Here is a 21,973-nt window from a genome sequence, read left to right on the forward strand (position 1 = left end):
ATGGACATACTCTAGTAAAGACCACTGAGCAGTAGTAATAGTACTAATACTACTAGTATTTGTAGTAAGCAATAGAAAAACTGACCCCATATTTCTTCTCAACGATAGTGCTGGTGACCTCCTCCCACTGGGGACCAGGAGGTGGCTCGACTGGCTCCTCTCCCTCCTCCAACTCGGGCTCCTGGCCCTCCTCCACCACCAACAGCTTCTCCACGATGTAATTGGTCAGCTCACTGCCGCCGTTGTCCAATGGCGGCTCCCAGTTCAGGTAGCAGGACTCGGCCCTGATGTTGGCCACGGCCAGGTTCCTGGGTGGTGTGGGGCGATCTGTTAGGAGAGAGAGAGAGAGAGGAGAGGAGAGGAGAGGAGAGGAGAGGAGAGGAGAGGAAAGGAGAGGAGAGGAGAGGAGAGGAGAGGAGAGGAGAGGAGAGGAGAGGAGAGGAGAGGAGAGGAGAGGAGAGCAGAGGAGAGGAGAGGAGAGGAGAGGAGAGGAGAGGAGAGGAGAGGAGAGGAGAGGAGAGGAGAGGGTCTCAGGCCTTGGTCTAAAAGTAGACAGATTGTATGAACCCCCGCCAGTGGTGACCCAGTGGTGGAAAAAGTACTCACATTTTTTACTTAAGTAAAAGTAGCAATACTGCAAAACAGAAATACTCTGTTGCAAGTACAATTTCCGGAATTCTAAACGTACTTAAAGTACCAAAAGTAAAAGTACTCAGTATGCAGAAATGTCCCATTTCAAGTTTTCAAAAATCGTACTTTAAGTACAGTACTTAAGTAAATGTACTTTAGTTACTTTCCACCACTGTCCAGTGGTGACATCATCAGGGAGTCGGACAGGTCACTCACCCAGCACCATGACGGTGATGTGATGATAGGCGGAGCCCATGTTGTTGGAGGCGGTGATGGAGTAGATGGCCTTGTCTCTCCTATTGGCCGAGGGGATGGTGAGGGTGGTCTGGCAGTTCACCCGGCCGGTGTCCGCCGTCTCGATCTTCACGGGGCCGTCCTCCACCAGGGTGGTCAAATCGATCAGCACGTCGTCCTTCAGCCACTCCACGGTGGGGATGGGCAGGCCGGTGATGGCCGCCGGGAGCTCAATGGGGTCTCCCTTCTTCACCACGATGGAGTCTCCCTTGAACACCTTCAGCATCTTGATCTCGGGAGAAACTACAGGGCGGCAGAAAGGAAGAGGAGGAGAAGCTCAGTGGTGTTGGAGCAAAGTATCGAATGTGGTAAAGTTAGCAGTGGTGGAAGAAGTACTCAGATATTTTAATTGAGTAAAAGTAGAAATACCACAATATAAAAACACTCTGTTACACGTAAAAGGCCTTGTGTTCAAAATATTACTTGAGTAAAAGTACAAAAGTATTGGTATCAAAATGTACTTAAAGTACCAAAAGTAAAAGTACTAAAATGTTTGAAAATAGCAGCTACAAGCCCACAACGCGTCGCATCGCGTTGTGAGCTTGTAGATCGGCTATTTCTATTCTATTGGCCAAGGTATAAAATAGGGCTAAAGTGGTTGAAGTATGTTTTATAATGTAATATTTAATATCTGCAAAGTAACTAAAGTTTTCAAATAATTGTAGTGGAGTAAAGTACAATATCTGTCTCTGGTATACCTTCATCATCCTGAATGACCACGGTCATGGCGATGGACGGCTGGCTCTCTCCCAGCAGGTTGGAACACTTGATCCTGAACTCGTACTTCCAGTCCTCCTCCAGACCCTCCACGGTCATGGTGAGGTTGGGGCACAGCTCGGCGTTGCAGACCTCGAACTTCTCCTGGTCCACCCTCTTCTTCTCAATGGTGTAGCCGATGATGGGGCTGCCGCCGTCGTTACGCGGGGGTTTCCACGAGAACGTGATGGAGCTCTTGGTTCTCTCGATGTAGTGGAACTTCTCTGGGTAGCTGGGAGGACCTGAAGGAGCACAGGGAAGATGATGGAAGATGTTCAGAAGATGTCTTAACCAGAGGAGGAAAAAGTAAAAGTAGCAATACTGCAATATAAAAATACTCTGTTACAAGTAAAAGGCCTTTGTTCAAAATGTTATTTGAGTTGAAGTACAAAAGTATTGGCATCAAAATGTACTTTAGCTATAAAGTAAAAGTACTAAAATGTTTGAAAATAGCAGATCTATAGATCGGCTATTTTCAAATAGCCTATATATATAAAATAGGGCTAAAGTGGTTAATGTATGTTTTATAATGTAATAATTTATATCTGCAAAAGCAAGTATCTAGCAACTAAAGTTTTCACATAGACGTAGTGGAGTAAAAGTACAATATTTTCCTCTGAGATGTAGTGGAGTAGAAGTAAAAGTACTGAAAACTGCAAATACTACAGTAAAGTAAAAATACCTCAACACTTTACTTGAGTAACTTTACTTAGTTACTTTACACCACTGTATAGCATATATATAGCATATACAACAATTCAGTCCACAACTTACTCTGTGGGTCCACAGCCTTGATAGGTCCCAGCTCCACAGGCACGCCCAGGCCGTACTTGTTCTTGGCGGTGACCTGGAACATGTATTCCATTTCCTCCACGATGCCAGCGATCTCACACTTGGACCCTACGGTCTCGATGGGCTGCCTGTAGGAGTGCATCTTGGCGTCTTTCCTCTCCACCACGAAGCCCGTGATGTCGCTTCCTCCGTTGTCGTCTGGGTCGTCCCAGTTCAGGAAGATCATCTTGCGGGTCACCACGACGGGCTTCAGGTCTGTGCATGGTCCAGGGACATCTGGAGAGAGAGGAGGGGGGTGGAGGAGGCACAAGCTGTCAATTATCTAGACTCCAGTTCAATACCCGTTGGTACAGTGGTGGAAAAAGTATCAATACTGCATCAATAGAGTATCAACACTGCAATGTAGAATACTAAAAGTCCGGAATTCAAAATGTACTTGGGTAAAAGTACAAAAGTATTGGTATCAAAATGTACTTAAAGTACCAAAAGTAGAAAGTACTCATGTGACGTCCTACTACTCACCCACTACGTCGACTCTGCACCAGGCAGACTTGATTCCGCTGGGATTACAGGCGCTGATGGAGTACTTTCCACAGTCCTCCCTGACGGCATTCTTGATGGACACGATGCTCTGCTCTCCTTCATCCAGGATCTCCACGCGTTTCTCGTCGGGCTTCTTGTCCTCGATCAGCCAGGACACGCAGGGCTTGGGCTTGCCGCGCACGGTGACCGGCAGCAACAGGTGCTCGCCGGCTCTGATGATGAGGCCGTTGTTCTTGATGTTCAGGTCCATCTCGATCACTGGCATCTCTGCGGGGTTCCTGACGAACACGGCTTGAGTCAGGCCGGGCGTTCCCTCTCCTGCGGCGTTGACGCCCATCACTCGGACCATGTACTTCCCTCCGTCTCTGACTCCGAACACCGTGAAGACTCTGGTCTTCTGCAGGCGCTCGGTGGCTCTGGACCATTCCTTCTGACCGGCCATGCACTGTGAGACCAAACAACAACACAGAACGTTGGTTATTATCGGTTATAAAGCATCACATTTCTAAAGAAAACAGCAACAGGAACAATCCCTCACTATGATGACTGATTGATACATATAACGATCTGTTTGTGTCTGGCATGAATATAAAGACCTTCTCAACGTGGTATCCAATGATCTCTCCTCCGCCGTTGTCTGCAGGAATGTCCCACTCCACGTCGATGGAGTGGTCCGTCGTCTCCAGAATTCTGGCCGCGGGAGGACCGGGAGGCACTGAGGAGGAGAAACACATGTTCATATTTAATACCATATCCATAACAATAACAAATGGTGTAGTACAAATGGTGCAGTGCCTTTTTAGTAGATGGGTTTTAGGAGATGTGTGTAATGTTTACTGTACTTACAGATCGCAGCCTGGGCGGTCTTGGGTTCTGACGGGAGGCTGAACTTTCCTGGTCCAGCCTGGTTCTCTGCTGCTACTCTGAAGATGTAGGTGAGGCCCTCCATCAGGCCCTCCACACACAGCTCTGTGTCTGCGACCGGATCCCTGCAAACACAACCGCAACTGTTACATCTCTCTTCATTGGAAACAGATCTAGGATCAGGTCCCCCAAAACAAATAACCCCATGATGGGCATCTCTTCAACGGTTGAGGCTGTCTCACCTGTTGGCTCTAGACCAGTGGGTGCTGTTGATCTCTCGTTTCTCCACCCAGTATCCCGTGATGGCGTTACCGCTGTCATCCGGAGGCTCCCAGGTCACCACCATGCTGGTGGCGGTGATGTCAACCACGTCTGGTTTGTCAGGGATGCCAGGAAGCTCTGAGAAAATGCAATGCAAATATATACACTCATCATTGACAGTTTTTGACAGATTCAGTCAGTGTTTTCTGAGGAAGCTTTCAAAAGGTAGTAAAAAATACTACATTCAAGTTGTTTGATCTAACATGTGCATCAGTAGGCCTAATTAATCAGGTGATACGACTGCACACTCTGCATCTGCACCCAGAATCACAGTTACTGAATAACAGGTGTTAGGTAAACCCTACTGGGGTGGAAACTTAGTGGAACCTAGTGGAAAACGCACCAAATGGATTCTTGGCGATCATGGGCTTGGAGACGCAGGGCGGACCGGGACCGAACTTGTTCTCGGCCACGGCTCTGAAGATGTACTCCTTCTTCTCAATGAGCTTGGGCACCATGAAGCGGCAGCTGGCCAGGATGGTGGTGACGGAGCTCCAGCCGAACTCCGCCTTGGTGTTGTCCTTCTTCTCCAGGGTGTAGTTGAGGATGTCGCTGCCTCCGTCGTCCAGAGGAGCGTCCCACTTGCAGAGCACCGAGTTCTTCCTGATCTCCTCGAAGCGGAAGTTCACCGGAGGACCGGGAGCATCTGGAGGAGGAGTCACACATAACACACAACGTCTCAACACGGCTTTGATTTAAATGTGTCCATTGTCACCGCAGTGATGCATTGCATTTAGTGGTCAACCAATTAGGGTTTTTCAATGACCGATGCTGATATGTTTTGCATCCAAAACAGTTTAATAATAATAACAAATAACACGCATTTCTTAAGTTAATAACTTTTCACAAGTAAATTTACACAAGTTATAGAACTGAGCTTATGCCTCCTTCAATGCATGAGGAGCTAATCGGCCGATGCTGATTATCTGCCAGATAATCGGCCCGATCTATCTATATCTATCTATCGCTGATTTACGATAGAAATAGAATAGAACAGAATCTTACCCAGCACGTTGACTTCACAGACGGCCGTGGATTTGCCGTGGCTGTTCACCACCTTGATGGAGTAGACGCCGTGGTCTCCACGGACCGTGTCCCTCACCACGAGGTGGGACTCGCCCCGGTGGCTGTTGTCGATGGTCAGGCGCTCGCTCAGCGTGGGGTAGTCCGACTCCTCCTCTTCCTCTACCACCGCCTCCGCTGCTGGCTCCTCCTTCTTCTCTCCTTCCTCTCCCTCTTTCTTCTCTCCTTCCTCTCCCTCCTTCACCTCTGCTGCTGCTTCCTCCTTCACCTCTGCTGCTGCTTCCTCCTTCTTCTCTTCTGCTGGTGCTGCTTCCTCCTTCTTCTCTGCTCCTTCTTCCTTCTTTTCTGCGTCCTCTCCCTCCTTCTTTTCTCCTTCCTCCTCCTTCTTCACCACTTTCACCTCCTTCTTGACGGCCTTCTCGCCGCGGACCCTGAGGGGCTCGGGCCTGATGGGCGTGTCGTTCCAGTACCAGATGATCTCCGGGTACGGCGCCCCGGAGATGTTGGCGGTCAGGCTGATCTCGTATCCTCTCTTGACGTTGAGGCCTTGAGCCAGACTGCCGCTCAGGAACACTTTGGGTGGATCTAAGGGGAGAGAGACAACAAACACCATGTTTACGGTTTCAGCAGACCAGGTGTTTTTAGTAGAAACCGTGTTTCTAGAACGTTGTGATTAGTCAATGCTGTGGATATATGCTTTGTACTTAGAGATGTAGATATATGCGTATGTTGTGTGCAGTGGTGGATTTTTTTTTTAACTTTAAGTAAAAGTATTAATACTGCAGTGTAGAAAAGTAAGTGTAAAAGTAAGGTATTAAAAATAATAAGGAGTAAAAGTACAAAAGTATTGGTATCAAAATGTACTTAAAGTACCAAAAGTAAAAGTACTCATTGTGCAGAATGTCCCATTTCACAAGTTCAAAATGTATAAAACCTTTTGAAAATAGCAGATCTACATGCTCACAATGTGTCGCATGGCGACGCATTGTGAGCTTGTAGATCGGCTGTTTTCAAATGGCAGAAATATATATAGGGCTGAAGTGGTTAATGTATGTTTTGTGATAATAATAAAAATCTATAAAGTAACTAGTAACTAAAGTTTTCAAATAATTGTAGTGAAGTAGAAGTAAAAGCACTGGAAATGGGAAATACTCCAGTAAAGTAAAAAATCCTCAAACGTGTACTTAAGTAGTTATTTTACACCACTGGTTGTGTGTCATTATTCAGTGAGATGAAGGCCCACCAGGTTTCATTCAGTGAATGAAGTGGCTTAAATGGCGACGCTGAAACGTGTCGGTACTATCGTGTCTTACCGATGGCGTCTAAGGCCTTGGCGAAAGGCGAGGCGCGAGAAGGTTCACTGAGGCCTGCCGCGTTCTCGGCCGTCACTCTGAACTGGTAGTTCTTTCCCTCCTCCAGTCCTCTGACGGTGTAGGAGGTCACGGGCACCAGGAAGTCGTTGCACCTGGACCACTTCTCGTCTCCCTTCACGATCTTCTCCAGGATGTAGCCCATGATCTTGCAGCCTCCGTCGTACATGGGGGGCTTCCAGGTCAGCATCATTGTGCTGGCCGTGGGGAAGCAGGTCTCAACGTCCACCGGAGGGTCTGGGGGATCTGGAAAAAAACACACAATATATTAAAAGTGCAATGAGTTGTAACGGTTAGTGGACTTGGAAGTGGAAGTATGATTTTATTCTATTAAAGAATAAAGTGTTGTGTCTATTCATGTAGAAAGAGTAATGTCGTACGTTTCTGGTCCTCAGCGATAACAGGGTTGCGGAGCTCTGTGAACTCTCCCCCTCCGATCTTGTTGACAGCCTGGACTCTGAAGTAGTACTCTCCCATGGGGATCAGGTCCTTAACGGGCCAGGTCAGCTTCATCTCTCCTGACATCTGGTTGACATACGTCCTCCTGCCTGCCTCACGACGCTGCACACACACACACACACACACACAAACAAAAATAATAATGAGTATGTACTCGTGACACATAAAGACGGGTCTGTGAACTAGGGCTTTCACCAACTAGTATAACCACTAGTCGACTCTGTTGGTACTAGTCGAATAAAAAAAAACAAAAAAACTTTGTTTTAATGCCATAGTAATGGCCCATCTTACTATTATTATTATTATCCTCCTGACTTTATTTTTTATCAAAAGGGGGTCAAAAGTATGCCCAATAAAAGCCTATTATTGGGCAATGGGGATCCTTGGAGACGCTGCTGTGGTGCTGTGCTGCTGTGCCAGAAGCGCTTCCCTTAAAACGCCATAAAAATAAGGGCAGGAGGATAATAATAATAGTAATATAGTAGTAGGATGGCATTAAAATAATGCCCCCCCCCCTTAAAAAAAAAATGTCAATTTCGACTAGTCGACTAGTCGACTACTACTTGGTCAAATGAGTCGACTAGTAAAAATCATTAGTTGTGAATGCCCTACTGTGAACCGAAATGGGTCATATAGCCTATGTTTGGACAACAGTAGAGAGGTATGTCATTACCTGCATGACGTAGTGTGTGACGGGCGTTCCTCCATCGTAGTTTGGAGGGTCCCAGGACACCTTACAGCTGCCCTTGGTGATGTCAGTAGCAATGATCTCCTTGCATGGTCCAGGCAGCCCTGATAAACGCACAGATAAGAGGAGCTTCAGCGGTCAGCTTCAACACAAAACATACCAGAGCCCCAACCATGTCAGGTTCATGGGTCCGACGATGCCCATGCTAATCGCGGAGAGACCTACACCACCGATTACTGATATTTTGACCCAAACAAAATAGACAATTAAAAAATCTAGATCTGCTATTTTGGATTTTTTTTTTAAAGCTTTTGCAGATACAGGCTTTATGAAAAAAACATTCAAAGAACCTCTCACTGATCTGCAGCTACTCAGACAGGATTCATTTCTGAAGATTCGGCCAAACCTGGCTCTATAAAACATAGCAGTAGAATGTGCATTTGTGTGAGAGAGACGTACCGATGACTTTGACGTTGACGGTGGCGCTAGCCTGTCCCAGGCTGTTCTCCACGGTGACTTTGTATTGTCCCGCGTCCGGGTGCACACTGTTGTCTGCCTCCACACGACACCCAGTGAACTCCTGGCTGAAAATGACACGTTCGGTGGCCTTCAGCTCCTTGCCGTCTTTGTGCCAGCTGATGCGAGGAGTGGGAATAGCCTTGAAGGGAATGTTGATGATCATCTTCTCTGTCTCCACCACCACCAGGTCCAGAGCCTGGAACTCCAGTGTGGGGATACCTGCAAACACGATGGGGGATAACATTAACACCTCAACATCACATCAAGACAAAAAGGAGTTAAAGGACGATAGACTATAACTATAATGATAGTTATGGTGAGCGTCCACACTGATGAACAATAATTTTCTGTAGTGGCACCAAACACTTGTGGCACAGTCCAGCTGTGTCAGAGCCCACACAGACAGAGAGAGATAGAGACAGACAGACAGAAACAGACAGAGAGACAGACAGAGATCTGTTAGTGAGGGCTACTTACATTCAGAGTCGTTCGCCGCCACAGTCTCGGAGACGTCGGACGGTTCGCCCACGCCCATGCCGTTGAAGGCTCGCACTCGGAAGATGTACTCCTTCTCGGCCACGATGCCTTCCTCTGTGCCCGCGCGGTACTTCAGCTCCTTCACGGGGCGGTCGTTGATCCTCATCCACTTGCCGCTTCCGGCCTCGCACATCTCCACGTGGTAGCCGGTGATACGCATGCCACCGTCCCTCTCTGGAGGCTTCCAGGCGATGGACAGGAAGGTACGACTCGCCGCGGTCACACGCAGCTCAATGGGAGGAGATGGGACGCCTGTAAGAATATTTATATTCATATATTTATTATTAAAGACATTCATCATACTGCATATAGTAAAGGAATGGTTTAATAGATTCATTATGACACATAGTACAGGCATTTATTAATATTCATTATGACGTAGCGCTGGCATTTATTCAAATTCATGTTTTTTGTAGGGCTGGGCAATATGGACAGAATCTATTTTCCCCCCCACAAAATTTTAGAGAAAATAGCAGATCTACAAGATCGGCTATTTGGAAAGTATAATATAGGACTTCAGTGATTAAAACACTGGAAAAAACAACACTCATGCCATATCACGATATAACGATATCTAGCCTCATGTCACAATATAAATATAATATCAATATACTGCCCAGTCATCCTTTTTATATTAATACAAATGTAGGAACCCTTCCAGGTTTATAATAAAAGCAGAAATCCATTAATAGTCAAACCACGAATCCAAAATTCTGATCAAAAGACAAACCTGTGCGGTCTTCAATGGTGTAAATCTCTGTGGGTTCGCTGGCATGTCCAACGCCAGCCTCGTTCTCAGCACAGACCTGGAACTGCACCTCGGTTCCCTCAATGACGTCAGTGACTTTGTAGCGACATTCGGGACCTGCAGTCTTTCCACACTTCACCCAGCGAGTTCCCAACTTCTCCTTCTTCTCTATTTGATACCTGACGAAACACAGAATTACATATTTATTAGACCTCGTTAACAAATATTGCCAAATGTATTAGGCAGTGTAACCAAATAAAACCATTTTCGGTGAATCAAGAATCTATAGGGTTTATTTGTCTCTACGTTTGATTGTTCAGATAAAGTGTGTTATTCCTGTTTCTTACTTGAGTACGGGTCTTCCTCCGTCCTCCTGTGGGGCGTCCCACATCAGGTCAACGTGTCTCTTACTGACTCCTTCCACCACCAGGTTGGTGGGAGCTCCAGGTGTAGCTGCACCACAAAACATGCATTACTTAGTACAAGTTTGAGGTACGTTTACATTACATACTGTAAGTATGACACTGTGTCTCAGAGGATGGCTGTGGACAGTTCAGAAACCTGCTTTTTTTTTGTATTCATGCAAAAAACATAGGCTTATATTTCAGCATGCTAACTTTCCAGGAAGAGAAAGGCTGTAGTTTTCTATTAGCTTGGAATCCCCCATCGATGATGTCACTGTTATGCAGGTATCTGAACTGTTCCACAGCCCACCAATGAGTCAACAGAAATGGCGGGGCATCTTATAATGAGCTATGAGCGAGTTGACTTACTGAAAGTATCTTTGGCGAGCACAGAGTCGGCCAGTTCGCAGAAGGCTCCGACGCCCACGGCGTTCTCCGCGGCCACTCTGAACACGTACAGGGAGCCCTCGTTGAGGGGCGTCACCGAGTACGTCAGCTCCTTGATGGTGGTGTCCACGGCCTGCCAGCCCTTGCGCCTCACGTCTCTCTTCTCCACCACGTAGTTGAGGATGCGGGAGCCTCCGTCTCTCTCCGGCGCCGTCCAGGTCAGGTCGGCTTTGTTCCTGCTGATGCTCAGCACCTTCAGCCAGCGGGGGGCGCTAGGGGGGTCTGGAGAGGAGGAGGAGGACGAGGAGGAGGACGAGGAGGACGAGGAGAAGAGGGGAGACATTAAACGTCAACTCAATGACCTGAGTGAGTCACACTAAACATACTGACATATATATATATTTACATATATATTATTTCTTTTCTTCAAAAATATCTATTTGTCTTTAAACATTTCAAAAACATTTTCCACATTTATGTTTAAAATAAATCATGATTATGTCCATTTTGAATAGCTTGTATACTGTGTAATTGACAGATCGTTGATAGTATTGAGATTGGTTCTCAGTTAATAAGTTAATAAGGTATGTTTATAAATGGCAGTACGGCCACCCTACTCACTGTACCTTGTACATGTATGTTTAAAATAAAAGCATGAATATATTATTCTGTCTATTATTTCTAATAGCTTAGTATTGAATGCACAATAACATGGTATGTTTATACATTATGAAACACAAAATGTTATACATAATTATACAATATATGTCGTAGCCCCCCCACCCTACGAGGTAGGGGGTCCCTGCTCCATCTCCCCATCAGTTTGAGGGTCCCTGGCCTGAAAACGTTGAAGATCCCTGTATTAGGTAATAGTTACTCACTGAGTCTCTCCTTGCAGAGGATGGGGTCGCTGGGCTCGGAGGGTTCGCTCTCTCCGGCCGCGTTGACGGCCTTCACCCTGAAGGAATACTCTGCCTTCTCCATCAGACCCTTCAGGAAGTAGTCCAGGTCTTTGACGTCCTCGGCCACGCGGATCCAGTCGGTGGTTCCGCTCTTCAGCATCTCAATGATGAAGCCGTCGATCTTGATTCCGCCGTCGTGCTCCGGCTTGGTCCAGCTGATGGAGCAGGAGGTCTTGGCCACGTCCGACACAGTGGGTTTGCCGGGAGCCCATGGAGGATCTGATAACAATAGAGATTGTTAGAAACATTTCTGGACAATAACGTTCAAATAATAATGGGCTTAATAGGCTTTTCTGATGAATCGTGTCAAATGTAATTCGAGAAAAAATTATGAAAATATTTAAGGAAAATGTTGTGCGACAAATTATAGATTAGCAACTAGTCAATTTATTAGATTAACTTGCTCCTGTCATTTATTAAAAGGTGAACTCAAAGTGGATTTCAGGGACTCTCTGGGTTTCTTTAGGGGGGTCTAAATTGACCCTTACAAGTCTGTAACTCTGACAGTATACAAATGGAACCAAATGGACCCTAACAGGTCCATTTGTATACTGTCAGAGTTAAGGGGAGACCTTGACATTTTGAAGTTTGAGAACCTCTGATCTAGCACATTTCCCTCCTATCACATATGAAGCCTGTGTTTGTCCCAGTGGTTTTACCAATGGGATCTTTGATGAGGATCTGCTCTGTCTCCTTGCTGGGGTTTCCGGTTCCTGCCAGGTTCTCGGCCAGCACTCTGAACTTGTACTTCTTCTTGGTAGGGAGACCTTTGACTCTGCACACCAAAAACACAACAGCAGCTACATCAGTACATGTACATGCTACAGGTATCCTACTGTACACACATACAGCAGCACCTCTGTTTCTAATTCATACTGGCTCTCAACAGGGTTATTATAGTTAATTAATAAAAATAAAAAGAACACAGTCTTAAATGAAGCAGCAGACAGACTGACCTGTAGTTTGTGTCTTTGATGGGCAGCTTGTTGCATCTCATCCACCGGTCGTGGTCTGCCTCGTATCTCTCCACCCAGTATCCGGTGATGGGACTGCCGCCATCCTCCTCGGGCTCGAACCAGGCCAGCTTCACGGAGTCCTTGGTCACGTCCGAATGCTGCAGGTTGTAGGGAGATCCAGGGGTGTCTGGGCGAGAGAAGTCAGGACGTTAATTGACGTTAATTGACAGTTGCGGTGTTATAAATAATAGGCCTGTCACAATTATTACATAATCACCTGAATGCAATTATTTGATATAATCACAGTTGTTTTTGCATAATCGTCATTTCCATTCATCTGTATTAATTCATCAGTTCACCATATTATTTATTTAGATTTTAGAAGTCATTATCAAGTCATTTCTTTGTACTGTATGTTTGAGTTATTTGTCAGATGGATCTGCCCTGTGTTTACAATGCCTAAAAGGCAAAAGATAAATGTCATTTTCATTTATACTGTACTTATACTGTTTCATTTATAAGTACAAGTTCAATTAAATAAAAATGTATTTATATGTCAGTGATATTTCTACTTCAGACGTTGATGTTTTCTTGCATGTAAACACGCGGTCCGGCCAAGGTTTAACATACCGAAGGGGTATTTGGCCACGATGGTGGGGCTCTCAGACTCGAGTCCCACGCCAAACTGGTTCTCGGCGAAGACTCTGAAGACGTACTCCTTGAAGCGCGTCAGGCCCGTGGCCGTGTACGTGGTCTGTTTGACGGTGGACGACAGCTTGTGCCAGATGGAGCTGGACGCTTCGCGGCGCTCCACAATGTAGTTGGTGACCCTGGAGCCTCCGTCGTCTCTGGGCGGGTTCCAGGCCAGGAAGCACGTGGTGTTGGTGATGTCGGAGATGTCGAAGGCAGCGGGAGGACCGGGCTTGTCTGGACAAGAGATTAAACAAACGCAGAGATTAGGATTCAGATCATTCTCAGCGTCTCTAATAACAATTTTGAGTTTACTTTTACTTGACTTGAGTGTGTCCCTGTTTCAAAAACATACATTGCCAAATTTAGCCCTAAGTCTATAAAATAATTGCCAATCTACAAGCTGCGACATACTATATCATACTATATCATACTATATCATACTATATCATACTATATCAGCCATTATCTGACTTTTTCGACGACATCGGTATCGGCAAACATGCAGCTAGATTTTGACACTTTCAACCTGGCGTCCCTATTTTAGGAGACATTTTTGAAAAAGTAAATAAAAATAATTCTGGTTAAATGTTCTTAAAGGAGTAGTTCACCCCCAAAATAATTTTTTTTCTATGGATTACTCACCCCATGGAGCCTTGAATTCATGGATATTTTTTTGTTTTTGTCGCATTCCTTCCTTTATTATTTGATTATAATAAATTTAGCCCCATTGATTCCGGTAGGAGACACAAATGCATTTGTGTCTCCTACCGGAATCAATGGGGACAAATTTATTATAATCAAATTATTGGCTTAGGAATGCCACAAAAACAAAAATAAATCCATGAATTCAAGGCTTCATGGGGTGTGCAATTGATAGAAAATAAGTCATTTTTTGACTCCTCCTTTAAATAGAAACTTTAATCGAATCAAAGTTTTTAAAATCTTGCCCTTTTTTTTTTTGCGCTTCACAAAATATGGGACCCATAAACTGGTCGGGGCTCCAATTATATCAGGTAACCTGGAGTTTTACTAACACGGCTGTCTCACCTAGAATGTTGACGTCGACAGTGGCGGTGGCTCTGCCGCTGCTGTTGGTGGCTTCAATGATGTAGGTGCAGGTGTCCCCTCGGGTGGTCTTGGCGATGGCCACGGTGGACGAGCCGGGCTTGGTGTCGATGGACACTCTGTCGTCGGGCTGCAGGACCAGGTCGGCCTTGGTCCACTTGACCTTGGGCTCCGGTTTGCCCTTCACCTCTGCGGGGAGCTCTATCTTGCTGCCCGCCTTGGCCGTCAGACCGGCCAGTAGCTTGGCGTCCAGCTGGATCTCTGGCGCCTCTGCAGGGGCGACACACGACACAAACATTCGTAATGCAGGACTACAGAATATTTCTATGTCTTGTTGGATTAACCCATTGAGACCTGAAGCCGATTCTACATGTCTCCTAAATCTCAACAGTTTTCTGAAAAACGTATGTTTCTATGTCAGTGGTGCTCAATCTTTTTCATGTCAAGGACCCCCAAAATTATATGTATTTGGCCGCAGACCCCCATCAAAATATTTTCTTCCAGGGACCCCCAGAAGCAAAGATTTGAGTTAAAAATGTTCGCTTTAAAAATATACATATTCAAAGATTTGCACACATTTTCAAGATTTTTCAAAAATAGCAGATCTACAAGCTCGTAGCGCGGCACTCGGTGCCGCGCTATGAGCTTGTAGATCTGCTATTTTTGAATAGCCCAAAGTGTAAAATAATGCTTTTTAGCTCAAATAAAAAAATGACACAGTTCCAGGTCTTAATGGGTTAATGTAGCTGAGGGGTTTAGTGCATGTGTGTGTGTGTGTGTGTGTGTGTGTGTGTGTGTGTGTGTGTGTGTGTGTGTGTGCGCGTGCGTTACCTTTAGGATCAACGGCTTGGATCTCGTCCGTAGCCTTGCAGGGCGAGCTGGCTCCCAGTCTGTTGAGAGCTCTAACGCGGTACGCGTACCACTGACCCTCAATCAGCCCTGTCACCTGGCACCTGCACACAACAACCACACCAGGAAAACATCTTAACAAGCTGTACACACAAGCTCTGAACATTGACCTAAAACAAAGATGTTACAGTCTCTTCATGAATGATGATGATGATGAGTGGTTTTTCCATACTTGAGTTCAGGCACCATGTCTCCACAGGGTTCCCACTTGTCGGTGCCTCTCTGGCAGCGCTCCACGTTGTAGCCCTTGATGCCGGTTCCTCCGTCGTATCGGGGAGGGTCCCACGTCAGGAAGATGCCACTGGCAGACTTGTCTCTCCACTTCAGGCTCTCGGGAGGATCCGGTACGGCTGGTAGTGAGAGAGAGTTTATTGAGTTTACGTTTATTGGATTATCTAAAAACGGATAAATCCAGCCCTTGATTCTGATTGGAGGAGCGAATGTATCAATATATATATCACTGCACCGATGTCTTGTTTACTGAGCTGTACTGAAAGGCAGTGGTGGAAAAAGTACTCAAATTCTTTACTTAAGTAAAAGTATCAATACTGCATTATAGAAATACTCTGTTACAAGTAAAAGTCCAGAATTAAAAATGTACTTGAGTAAAAGTACAAAAGTATTGGCATCAAAATGTACTTAAAGTACCAAAAGTAAAAGTACTAAATATTTGAAAATAGCAGATCTACAAGCTCACAACGCGTCGCGATGCGACGCGTTGTGAGCTTGTAGATCGGCTATTTTTAAATAGCCTAGGTTTAAAATGGGTTAAAGTGGTTACTGTATGTTTAATAATATAATAATTTATATCTGCAAAGTAACTAGTAACTAAAGTTTTCAAATAATTGTAGTCGAGTAAAAGTACAATATTTGCTTCAGAGATGTAGTGGAGTAGAAGTAAAAGTACTGAAAATGGGAAATACTCCAGTAAAGTAACATTTTCTCAAAAGTGTACTTAAGTACAGTACTTGAGTAAATGTACTTAGTTACTTTACACCACTGCTGAAAGGAAACTCACTGGCAGGAGAGGACACGTTGACGGGGTCCTCGATGTACGCTGGCTCTCCGGGTCCACACTTGTTACAGGCTGTGACTCTGAACAGATACTCCTTGCCTTCCACCACGTCTGTCACTGTGAACTCCTGATCTTCAATGCCTGTGATCACCTGAGAGACACAGCAAACACACACAGCTCAATATCATACCGTCCACACATCAACATGTAGGCTTACTGACTCCTGCTTTGATTCTTGTGTGTGTGTGTGTGGAGTGTACCGTACCTTGACCCAGGTCTTGCGGGACACATCTCGTTTCTCCACCTGGTAGCCGGTGAGAGGGCTTCCTCCGTCGTGTTCGGGAGACTCCCAGGTCAGATGGACATGTTGTCTGGTCACCTCCAGCACCTTGAAGTCCTTAGGAGCGCTGGGACAAGCTGGAGGTCCAACGCAATGGTTAGATTCACCACTTAAACCCTATATGGTTGACCATATTAGTCCCTATAGGTGCTCTATACTAGTGTCTTCTCTGTTTTCTGTTATTGTGGGGAAAGCTTTCTCTTTGTGACACGTGAGATCGGCTATTTTCACCGAAAGCTTTCCCCACAATACGGATTAAGTGGTTAAACTCTACAATAGGGCTGCAACTATCCATTACTGTGTCTTCTTAGCCATTATTCTATCGATTACCGTTTCGATTAATTGAATTATTTCTTAAAATCACAGCTAAAAGTAAAAACCTTTCTTCTGCAATGTAATGTTTTACTGTTTTAATGTCCTGAACAGGTTTTCAACTTCTGTTTTCTGTATTCAAATGTCCTTTTTGTTTATTTTTTTTAATATTTTATGTAAAGCATATTGAATTGCATTGTTGTTAAAATATGCTTAACTTTCCTTGCCTATGAAGTTTTGATGATAATAATAATAATGTCATATAAATATGAAGGTTATGGACATACCGATGACGGTGACATCGATCTCTCCGGACACGGAGGTGACGTCGTTCTCCAGGGTCAGCGTGTAGGGTCCCTGGTCGGGACGCACGCTGGGCGACACCATCAGCTCCGTGTAGGTGGACCTGGTCACCATGGTGATGCGCTCGCCGGCCACCAGCTCCTTGTCGCCGAAGGTCCACTTGGCGTTGGGCGTGGGGTAGCCGGTGATGGGGACGCGGATGGTCAGAGGGTGGGGCACGATCACCTCCAGACCGTTCTTGAACGCGCTGAGGTCCAGACTTGGACCGACTAAGGACAGACAAGAGACCAAGGTTGTTATAGTTAACCCATTGAGACCTGAAGCCGATTCTACATGTCTCCTAAATCCCAACATTATTCTGAAAAACGTATGTTTCTATATCAATGGTGCTCAATCTTTTTCATGTCAAGGACCCCCAAAATTATATGTATTTGGCCGCGGACCCCCATCAAAATATCTTGTTCCAGGGACCCCCCAGAAGCAAAAATTTGAGTTAAAAATTTTCACTTTAAAAAACATATATATTCAAAGATTTGCACACATTTTCACGATTTTAAAAAAATAGCAGATCTACAAGCTCGTAGCGCGGCACTCGGTGCCGCGCTATGAGCTTGTATATCTGCTATTTTTGAATAGCCCAAAGTGTAAAATAATGCTTTTTAGCTAAAATCAAAAAATGACACAGTTCCAGGTCTTAATGGGTTAATTAAAACTAACTAAATAATTTAACTAGAATATATATCATTTTGTAAGCAACAATTAAAGCGCGGTTGTGTTCTGACCGTGTGTGTCGTCAGCCAGCAGGGGGCCGATGGTGTTGGACGGGTCTGACACGCCAGCTGCGTTCTCTGCCATCACTCTGTAGTTGTACTTGGCTCCATACTTCAGCCCACACACCTACAATTCACACACACATCAATATTAATATACACATGAATGAATGAATGACCCCATCAGAGATATTGAAAGTTACACCGTTTTTACAATATGTTTCTATACGGCACTGTATGATTCTACGTGTTCTATGTTGTGTGTGTCTACGTATATATGCGTTATATTTTATTATGCCATGTTTCTATACAATATGTCTCAATACATCATGTTTGTATAATAATATACATTACCCTGTAGACGAGGTCCTGACAGAGTCTGGCGTTGCATCGGAGCCACTTGTCGGTTCCCTCCTCATTGCGTTCGATGATGTAACCGGTGATCATACTTCCTCCGTTCCTCAGAGGGGTCTCCCACGTCAGCTGGACTGAAGACTTGTTCTGGTCCTCATACACCACGCTCTGAGGTGCACTGGGACGCTCTGCATGGAACACAACATGGTCAAATACTATAAACAACCAAATATTGACTATTAAAGTTTGTATTTACACAGAAATAGGCTGGATACACACTAAAGACTCGACCCGCTGTTGGGTAGAATATTTTGATATTTTGAAGTTTTTTCGTAAATGAATTCCCTACTTTGTCGTACAAGAGTGTTGGGCAAAAGTAAACTAAATATCGAAACAAGAGCTTGTGACTAAATTACAACTACAAGCACAGGTTACTTTTTTTTTCCATTTCCTGAAAAGAAACAGTTTTGGACATATAGTATAAGATTTCCACCCAACTGCCACGATCTACCAGAGTTCTACTCCCAGTACAATGCAGTGATGATGGCGTGACTCACCGATAGGATCCATGATCTTGACAGGATTGGAGGCGGCGCTGGGCTTGCCGATGCCGGCCTTGTTCTCGGCCTTGACTCTGAAGATGTACTCCTTGTTCTCAATGACATCGTTGACGATGGCGCTGCGCTCGTCCGCCTTGGTGCGCTGGACGGCGGACCACTGCACCGCCGTGCGGTCCCTGAGCTCGATGATGTAGCCCGTGATGGGAGAGCCTCCGTCAGACTCCGGGGGTTCGAAGGAAACGGTGCAGCCGAACTTGCTGACGTTCCCCACCGTCACGTTGAGAGGAGCCTCGGGTAGATCTGTCAACATGACACGAGGGACACAGTTTAAATGCTGACCGATGTAGTAGGGGACAGAGCCACCACATAAAGGCCTCTAACAACCTGTTTTCAGGTCAGACTTTAAAGGTTTAATGTCAAAATAAGACATCTGATTAACATCTGATAACAAACAAATGCATTAACAAGATAAAACAAAATGGCCACCCACCAAACTTGTTCTTGGCCTGTACGGCCTCGTCAGTCTCCACGTTGGGCCCGCTGCCCACTCTGTTGCGAGCGCACACTCTGAAGAAGTAGAAAGAGTCCTTCTGCAGACCGGTCACCGTGTACTCTGGACTGTCTGCCTTGTCTGTGGCCAGCGTCCATGTCTTCCTCTTCGCGTCCCGCCTCTCCACCACGTAGCCCTCCACCTTGCTGCCGCCGTCGCTCTCAGGCTCCTCCCACGCAAGGCTGACCTCGCCGTCGGCCGTGTCGATCACCTGCAGGTTCTTGACCGGTCCGGGAACATCTGGAGACAACACAGAGACACACACGCACAGTCAGCCACGAAGTCGCCATCGACAATATTGTTAAGTATGACTGTGTGCAACTGTAGGAACATAAACCGTGTGGTGATTCAATATGTAGTCAGTGAACTTTCACTGGACAAATGAAATAGAATCAACTATCTTGGTTTGGTTCAGATGTTTTGTTTCTGAAAAGCATATCTGTATTTGCTGTGTAAAGACGCTTTTCCGTAGCTTTTAAACTACATTGCTAGGACACAATAGCAATAGCATTGCAAATGTATTTTCAAAATAAATACTACTATTCAAGGCATCCAATGTATGCTTCATTTAAAAATATGCTTTGTTTCAACTTTGAAATTGAACTATAAATATGGAGTGGGGTCACCGCACAAATGCCCCACACAAGATTGGGTCCTGGACTTAAAAAAGGTTTGAGAACCCCTGGTTTAAGATGAACTGACCGATGACTTGCAGGTTGAGGAAAGCTTCTCCCTCTCCGTGTTTGTTCTTGATGATGACCTTGTAGCGGCCCTCGTCGGCCTTCTTGGGGTCCTTCAGTCTCAGCTCGGTCTTGTCCGCCGAGGTGTAGACGTTGTCCTTGGACAGGCTCTGCCCGTCGAACAGCCAGTCGGCGTCCGCCTGGGGATAGGCGCTGTAGGGCACCGCCATGACGATGGGCCTCCCGGCGTCGGTGACGTAGGTCTGGTCTGTTGTCTTGATCTGGGGCACAGCTGGAGCACAAACACACAGGGAGACAACGTTACAGCACTAATACAATACTACTGCCTCCGTGCAGTGGTGGAAAAAGTACTCAAATTCCTGAAAGAGTTTCTAGAAGCAGAGAGAGAGGACATGCAGCGATGATGAACCTTACCTGCTAGTTCCAGCTTGGCCTTGGCGTCTTTGTCCTTGACGACGAGCCTGTACTCGCCCTGGTCGCGGGGCCTGATCTCACACACCTGCAGGCGGTGGATCTTGCCCTCGCTCATCATCTGGTACTTGTCACCCTGCACCACGGTCATGTTGTTCCTCAGCCACTTCACTTCCACTCTGTCTTTGTTGAGCTCAACCTCGAACGTGATGTCCGAGCCTGGAGGCTCAAAGGCGTCCTGCGGAGGTCTGATGATCTCCACTGGGATCTCTGCCGTGATGGGAACCATATAAAAAACAACGTTTAGAATACAACCGATGCACTTCTTAGTGTTATGTGTATTATCCATTGAGCCTACATTTATCAGTCCACATTCTTTTCTTACCGTCAATAAATAGTCTAGCTCTGGATCTCTTCTCATCGACTCCGCAGGCATATTCACATTCATCATCTGGTCTGCACTCCTTAATGCGCAGGAGTGCGTTCTTCCCCTCTCGTTCAAACGTATATCTGGTGAAGTGACAAGTAGATCATTAATAAATACACCCATTCTCTTTACGTATTCACCTTATTCCTGGCCTTCTCCAGGGTGCCGCCATTGCCTCTTACAGGGGGCGCCATTGAGTTTTTGTGTGTGCTGCTTCATTAAATATCTGTTCACTTCCTCCCTAGTAGGCTACTGCAGGTGTAATGCCACTGGTTTAAAAAACATTAGAAAGCAAGCCCAATTAAGCAACTACAAGGAATAAGTTGAATACTGATCAAACATTAACCACATCAACCCTAGATATCATATCCCTATTCTGGACATGTCATAGTAGGCGCACACTTGTGTCTTATCACTGTATAAACTGTCATTTAGTCCCATTGTGAGACCTACCTGGGTCCTTCTCTGATCTCACGTCCGTTCCTGTACCACTTGACATCAGCCTTCTCCTTGGTCAGCGTGACCACAAACTCTGCGTCCTCGAACTCTGTGATGGTCTGGTCCGTGAGCTGTGCGGTGAAGTCTGTGGGGGCCTCGCTGATGATCAGCTCGGCCGTGGACTTGTCGGCTCCGGCCACCGCCGTGTACTCGCCCTCGTCGGCCAGCGTGCAGTCCTTGATGGTCAGCGTGTGTTTGTCCTTGTCCACCCGGTAGACGACGCGCTTGCTGACGACGACCTCCTGGCCGCCCTTCATCCACGTCACCGTGGCGTTGAGGATGTTCACCTTGCAGGTGAAGGCCACAGTCCTCTTCTCTTGTGTGTCGATGTCGTCGAGGGGCACCACGATACGCATGCCCTTTGCTGCAACACACACACACACACACACACACACACACAAGTGTTGGTCCCAAGAACAAATATTGTGCAGTGTCTTAACACATTGAATGCCAATCGCGTAGATCTACGCGAACCTATTTAAAGCCGCAGCGTGCCAGTCGCGTAGATCTACGCGAACCGCCGATTCCCATTGATTTTGCCCCAGGTGCACTTTCCGAATTTTTTTGATCCATTTCCGTTTCCGGTTTCCGGTCGGAAACGGAATTATTCGGGTTCCGTTTTTTTCGATCGTATCCGCTTCCTGTCTGGGATCCTGTTTAAAACTCGATTTTCTCGGTTGTTGTTTTTCTCCTCGCTGATCACTGTTTACCGTTGATCGGCTATATCTTCAAGATGGCGGCTCGCATTTGGAAACTGTTTTCGCTGGCCGTTTCTCACGGATCCGCTGTGTGTTTAGAACCAAATGAACGCG

The 21,973-nt window shown here is 46.0% G+C and overlaps 1 protein-coding gene across 2 annotated transcripts in view; it reads right to left on the minus strand.

Annotated features, from left to right (window-relative positions):
* LOC308073539 (titin-like) overlaps nucleotides 1-21,973 on the minus strand; it is a 248,000-nt gene that overhangs the window by 83,070 nt on the left and 142,957 nt on the right. For both annotated transcript variants that reach the window (XM_080412477.1, XM_080412476.1), the window contains 36 exons: nucleotides 21,117-21,525; nucleotides 20,622-20,746; nucleotides 20,240-20,506; nucleotides 19,827-20,096; nucleotides 19,065-19,364; nucleotides 18,572-18,874; nucleotides 18,015-18,202; nucleotides 17,673-17,787; nucleotides 16,875-17,159; nucleotides 16,201-16,352; nucleotides 15,939-16,086; nucleotides 15,093-15,270; nucleotides 14,843-14,964; nucleotides 13,994-14,281; nucleotides 12,884-13,180; nucleotides 12,254-12,440; nucleotides 11,957-12,072; nucleotides 11,217-11,516; nucleotides 10,318-10,617; nucleotides 9,892-9,997; nucleotides 9,527-9,723; nucleotides 8,737-9,048; nucleotides 8,200-8,478; nucleotides 7,726-7,844; nucleotides 6,974-7,154; nucleotides 6,537-6,839; nucleotides 5,206-5,808; nucleotides 4,544-4,846; nucleotides 4,122-4,278; nucleotides 3,862-4,004; nucleotides 3,612-3,730; nucleotides 2,995-3,460; nucleotides 2,455-2,748; nucleotides 1,623-1,922; nucleotides 847-1,167; nucleotides 86-327 (listed from right to left, as the gene is read on the minus strand). In XM_080412477.1, coding sequence (XP_080268603.1) covers nucleotides 86-327; nucleotides 847-1,167; nucleotides 1,623-1,922; nucleotides 2,455-2,748; nucleotides 2,995-3,460; nucleotides 3,612-3,730; nucleotides 3,862-4,004; nucleotides 4,122-4,278; nucleotides 4,544-4,846; nucleotides 5,206-5,808; nucleotides 6,537-6,839; nucleotides 6,974-7,154; nucleotides 7,726-7,844; nucleotides 8,200-8,478; nucleotides 8,737-9,048; nucleotides 9,527-9,723; nucleotides 9,892-9,997; nucleotides 10,318-10,617; nucleotides 11,217-11,516; nucleotides 11,957-12,072; nucleotides 12,254-12,440; nucleotides 12,884-13,180; nucleotides 13,994-14,281; nucleotides 14,843-14,964; nucleotides 15,093-15,270; nucleotides 15,939-16,086; nucleotides 16,201-16,352; nucleotides 16,875-17,159; nucleotides 17,673-17,787; nucleotides 18,015-18,202; nucleotides 18,572-18,874; nucleotides 19,065-19,364; nucleotides 19,827-20,096; nucleotides 20,240-20,506; nucleotides 20,622-20,746; nucleotides 21,117-21,525 — 8,795 coding nt within the window. The remainder of the gene's footprint in view (nucleotides 1-85; nucleotides 328-846; nucleotides 1,168-1,622; nucleotides 1,923-2,454; nucleotides 2,749-2,994; nucleotides 3,461-3,611; nucleotides 3,731-3,861; nucleotides 4,005-4,121; nucleotides 4,279-4,543; nucleotides 4,847-5,205; nucleotides 5,809-6,536; nucleotides 6,840-6,973; nucleotides 7,155-7,725; nucleotides 7,845-8,199; nucleotides 8,479-8,736; nucleotides 9,049-9,526; nucleotides 9,724-9,891; nucleotides 9,998-10,317; nucleotides 10,618-11,216; nucleotides 11,517-11,956; nucleotides 12,073-12,253; nucleotides 12,441-12,883; nucleotides 13,181-13,993; nucleotides 14,282-14,842; nucleotides 14,965-15,092; nucleotides 15,271-15,938; nucleotides 16,087-16,200; nucleotides 16,353-16,874; nucleotides 17,160-17,672; nucleotides 17,788-18,014; nucleotides 18,203-18,571; nucleotides 18,875-19,064; nucleotides 19,365-19,826; nucleotides 20,097-20,239; nucleotides 20,507-20,621; nucleotides 20,747-21,116; nucleotides 21,526-21,973) is intronic.

Source organism: Gymnoscopelus braueri (genome assembly GCF_963280865.1).
Source record: "Gymnoscopelus braueri genome assembly, chromosome: 18".
NCBI lineage: Eukaryota > Metazoa > Chordata > Actinopteri > Myctophiformes > Myctophidae > Gymnoscopelus > Gymnoscopelus braueri.